The sequence below is a fragment of the Camelus bactrianus genome, chromosome 9 (genome assembly GCF_048773025.1).
Source record: "Camelus bactrianus isolate YW-2024 breed Bactrian camel chromosome 9, ASM4877302v1, whole genome shotgun sequence".
Classification (NCBI taxonomy): Eukaryota; Metazoa; Chordata; class Mammalia; order Artiodactyla; family Camelidae; genus Camelus; species Camelus bactrianus.
In genome coordinates, this window is record NC_133547.1 from 8642949 (window position 1) to 8647858 (window position 4910).

Genomic DNA, 4910 nt, shown 5'->3' on the forward strand with positions numbered 1-4910 from the left:
TGAGGCTCACAGATTACCAGTGAGGACAGACATCAAACAATCCACTATCCAAATCATTACTTCAAAAGGAAATTACAGAGGGGTAAAATAGGAGTTTGGGATTTGCAATACTAACTACTATATATAAAACAGATCAACAACAAGGCCCTACTGTTTGGCACAGGGAACTATATTCAATGTCTTGTAATAACCTATAATGAGAAAGAATATGAAAAATAATATATATATGTATAGCTGAATCACTAGGCTGAACACCAGAAACTTACACAATGTTGTAAATCAACAATATTTCAATTAAAAAAAAAAAACATTTTTCCCCTAGAAAAAAAAAAGGAAATTACAGAAAGCTGGGAAATCACACCACAAAAAGACCTTTCCTCTGACATTCATAAATTCCTCCCTTTGTCCCTTCCCAACCTTGAGCCCAACCACAGAGATGATACATTCACTCAATAAGCATGTATTAAGCTCTTTCCGAAGGCAAGACCTAGTATCTGCCATCAAGGAGTCCTCAAAAGACTTTGTTCAGACTTCGCTCCCTGATCAGCTCAAGACAATGTGAACTGATGGGGATAGCCTCTATTCAATTGACAGCAACCAGAGGAGCATCCTAAAACATTTCTCATTTGCCCCTCTCTTGCTTTTACCCTTCAGTGGCTCCCTATTGCTCCGACGACAAAGACCAATGGGCTGATATTGACCTACATGACGGGTGCTTAACCCAGTGAGACCTGACACCCACTTTATCTAACATTTTGAGATGCCCCTTGAGGATTCTGAAATTAAGTTCCTAGGTAATAGAGCCCACCAACACACACATTTTATTTTTGAAAATTGGAAAGGTGGGGGTATAGCTTGTGGTAGGGCACGTGCTTGGTGTGTACAAGGTCCTGGGTTCAATCCCCAGTGCCTCCAAAAAGAGGAAAAATAAAATAAAATAAATAAATAAATAAATAAATAAATAAATAAATAAATAAATTAAAATATATTGAAAAGAAAAGAAAAGAAAATTATGATCATGTCCTAACTGAACTGCAAAGGAGAAATTAAAAGACAGCAGTTTATAATAAAAAAATTTATCTTCATCTATAAATGCTCAAGCATGGCCACTGGAAAGAGCATCTCATCAGGCAGGTACTCGCATCTTTGTGTAGACTCACCATGAATAGGAAATAGGAATAAACTGTGTTGTTTGGACAAGCACCACAATCCGCATTGCCTGGGGTGATGTGGTTTCTGGAAATAGTGAACAACTTTGGATAAGGTTCCTACCAAAATCAAGAAGCAGGCCATGGTGTATACAACAGTTATATTCCAGGAAAAGTCAGTGTATCTTAAAATATTGCAAAAGCACTTAGTGTTTATATGTAAAACATAGCTCGGTTCTAGACTCAGGCCGGCATAAATGGGTTTTTCTACATACATGGGTGTCCAGTGGGACATTGAAAAGTCAAGTGGGTCCCGGGACAGATCTTGGTCATATGGTTATCTGGCATCCCTGGTCCCTGTCCACTACATCCAGTCACCCCTCCAATCACTGTAACAAACCCAAAATGACCCCATCATTTCTAAAACATCCCCTGAGGGAGGTCACAGTCTGATGGTATCCAGCCCCTGCATCCCGGGCTGGCCTAATCTGGGGACTGTCACCCCATTCTGGCCACTCCAGCCCCCTTGCTGTCCCCAGACTTCAGGGCTCCATATCTCGTGTTCCTTTTCCTGGAAGACTGTTCTATGTGATCTCAGCTTCCGGTCACCTCTCCCAGCTCAGCCTCTCTCAGAGCACCCTGTCTGTGTAATCGGGTCTTTATGGGCTGTTGTTTTCTCATTAGCCGGCTAGACTGGTTGTTTGTGAAACAGGCACAGGGTAGATGTGGTCACTGCTGAGTTTCCAGCGTCCAATACAAGGAACTTCAATGATTGTATGTTGAGTGGTCAAGGAGACCAACTGGGGAGCACAGGTGGAAGAAGAATTCCTGGAGTTGGCATGGGCGGGAGGCAAGGCTTTTACTTGGTCCTGAAGCTCAGAAAGGATCTGGGAAAATGTGCCAGGCCAAGGGGGAAGTGTGGGCATTCTAAATGAGTCTGTCATGCCAGGGTCCTCTTCTGCTTCTAAGATCAATTTCTAGTGTCTCTGAAGTCAGAGCTGGGTGTCAATCCCAACTCTGCCATTTCCCTGCTGTGTGACTTTGAGTATCTTCCTTAACCTCTCTGAGCCTCATAGACTTTTCTATAAAATGGAAACACTGGTGCCTGCCTCCTTGAATGGTTATGAGGCTCAAAGAGACCCTTTTTCAAAAACAATGAACACTCTGGTGCACTCTCAAGAAATCTGTGTTGAATCAGTGGCTCCTAATTCCAGATGTGACCAAAAAAATAGGTTTTAATCCAAAAGAGATAGGAGGAGCATTTGCTTTGGAGTTGCGAGCCCTGGCTATGCCACTTGCGTGTTATGTTACTCTGGGCCAGTAGGAGTTTTCCCCTCTGAGCTTCAGCAACTTGTCTAGAAAATGGTAACTATGTTACCCACGCAGAGTTGTTGTGGGAGTGAAATCAGATCATGAAGGTAACTGTGGGAGCCCAGCAACCAGCTCATAGTCAGGGACTGTTGTTATTATTAGGAATGGCTCTAGAGAGGGCAGCCCCCAGCCTTGAAGGGAGGAGGGGGGTTGGGGGCATTTGCAGACATCGGACTTTATTGACCAGATAAAGAAACTGAGGCCCAGGGAGAAGGGCCTTTCCAGATCACAGCACCTGGCAGTTAGAGCAAGGACGAGAGACGAGGGGAATGACCCCCTTCCAGTTATCCATGGGGGATTAAAGTCAGATGGGGACCAAGGGTGAGGAGTGGGCCCTTTAAATCCTAAGCTCCACCTTTGTTCAGAAGGGTCTTTGAGGAGTATAAAAAGGGGTTCAGCTCCTCTCTGCTCCAGAAAACCATCTGCTGCTTCTGTCCACTGGGGCCCTAGCCCCTCTCTCTCCAGCCACCTACACCACTGCCAGGGGGCTATGCAGCTGCCACCCTTCGACATGTGGAAGGACTACTTCAACCTGAGCCAGGTGGTGTTGGCCCTGATCCAGAATCGGGGGCAAGGGCAGGAGGCCCCAGGGACTGGGGAACCGAGACCTGAGGCCCAGCAAGAGCAGGGGCCGGGAGGGCAGGGGCCTAGTGGGGGCCTGGCCACCCTCTGCAACTTCTGCAAGCACAATGGGGAGTCTCGCCACGTGTACTCCTCGCACCAGCTGAAGACCCCGGAGGGTGTGGTGGTGTGTCCCATCCTGAGGCACTATGTGTGTCCCCTGTGCGGGGCCACAGGTGACCAGGCCCACACGCTCAAGTACTGCCCGCTCAACGGGGGCCAGCAGTCTCTCTACCGCCGCAGTGGGCGCAATTCGGCCGGCCGCAAGTTCAAGCGCTGAGGACCATGAGGTGCTCAGCCCCCGCACCCCCAGCCCTCCTGGTTCAGTCCTACCAAGTCCCTGGACTCACCCCACCTCCCTTGGAGTCACCCAGCCCTTTGGAATGTCTGACCTCCAGAACTCCATCCCTGCTGGATCCTGAAACAATGGAGTCTGTGGAGAGCCAGGCCAGCCCTGCCCCTTGGACCTCTCAGCCCTAAGGTTTCTGTCCTGGAGATATCCGTGGATTCTGGGTGCAGCAGGACCCCGGCCCCTTGGACCGCACAGCCCTGTGGATCCTTCTGGGCCACGGTTCATGGATCTTTAGTCCTTCTGGGCCACCAGCCCTGCCCCTTTGACTTCTTAGCCCCTGGGGTTCCATTCCTTTTGGAATTCTTGGACCCTTGGACCTACAGAACCCCACTGTGCTCTCCCAGTCCGCCCCTCAGAATGTGGAGAGAGGGAACAGGCTGGCTTGGACCTTCCAGCCCAAGAACTTCAAGATGGGATCCTGACTTCAACCCGCCCTCTCCACCTTCTTCAGCCACCGGCAGATCCACCGTTTCATCGTGGACGGCACGGATGGGTCCTGCCCTGCCCTCAACAGCCCATCCATCAGGAGCTGGAGGGAGGAGGGGCCACAGCAGCGGGGCGCCTTGTCTTTGCAGGCTTATCAGGGGGTGGAGGGCTTTGGGGTGAGCCAACAGCCGATACCCTTGAACTCCCCCTGGTTGTTCTTCCCATCATTCATTTCATTCCGTTTCACTGCACTCCTGCCCCCAACGGCAAATCACCGACGGATCCTTTCCCCAGCGAGAAGGCGTCTCTCTGCCACCTCCCACCCACCTGCAAGTCGTGATAGTTTTGTAAAGTTCCTTTGTTTCCTCCTGCAACAGTAAAGTCCACGAAGCTCCCACAGGAAAAGTGGTTTTAGTGCCCAGATGGGAATGGCAACTGCCTAGATTTTATTTTAGGGGCAAAAAAAGAGCCCCGAGTCAGATTTTAAGTTCGGTTTTTGGCTCAGGGCTGGGCCCGAGTGTTGAGCTCTAGTGAATAAAGAGCGTTTCTGGTTGACTTTGAAAACCCTATGTCTGTTTCTTCAGAGGCTGGGGGAGGGGGGACCCATATTTGCCCCAAAACATGGGAAGCGGGAGGTGGAGCAGGAAGGAGTCCTTGGTCCCTCCCACGAACGTGCCCCCCCACATTCTCGGACACAGGTCACCTGTAGACTGGACACCAACACCCAACCTTCACCTTGATCCCAGATTCCGTTTCTGCATCCTTCTTCGGGCTCTGTCCAGGGTCCCCTCTCACCCTACTAAAGCCCAGGTCTTCCAGGACCAACTTTACAGTTGTTCTTAAACTCTGGGCTCCTAGACCCCACTGGAGAGGTGACAAAAACTGTGGTCTCCCACCCTGGGGAAATGTGCAGGTGCACAAAATGTTGCATGTAATAAATATCAGGGCTTCTTTTATTCTGTTGTTCCATGTGTATTTATTGAGCTCCTGCT

At 49.3% G+C, this 4910-nt stretch overlaps 1 protein-coding gene across 1 annotated transcript; it reads left to right on the forward strand.

Moving 5' to 3' along the window:
* Nucleotides 1-2607: 2607 nt before the first annotated feature.
* NANOS2 (nanos C2HC-type zinc finger 2) lies at nucleotides 2608-4462 on the forward strand. Its single transcript, XM_010946839.3, has one exon. The coding sequence runs from the start codon at nucleotides 3010-3012 to the stop codon at nucleotides 3418-3420; it is 411 nt and encodes a 136-aa protein (XP_010945141.1). The 5' UTR covers nucleotides 2608-3009; the 3' UTR covers nucleotides 3421-4462.
* The last annotated feature ends 448 nt before the right edge of the window (nucleotides 4463-4910 follow it).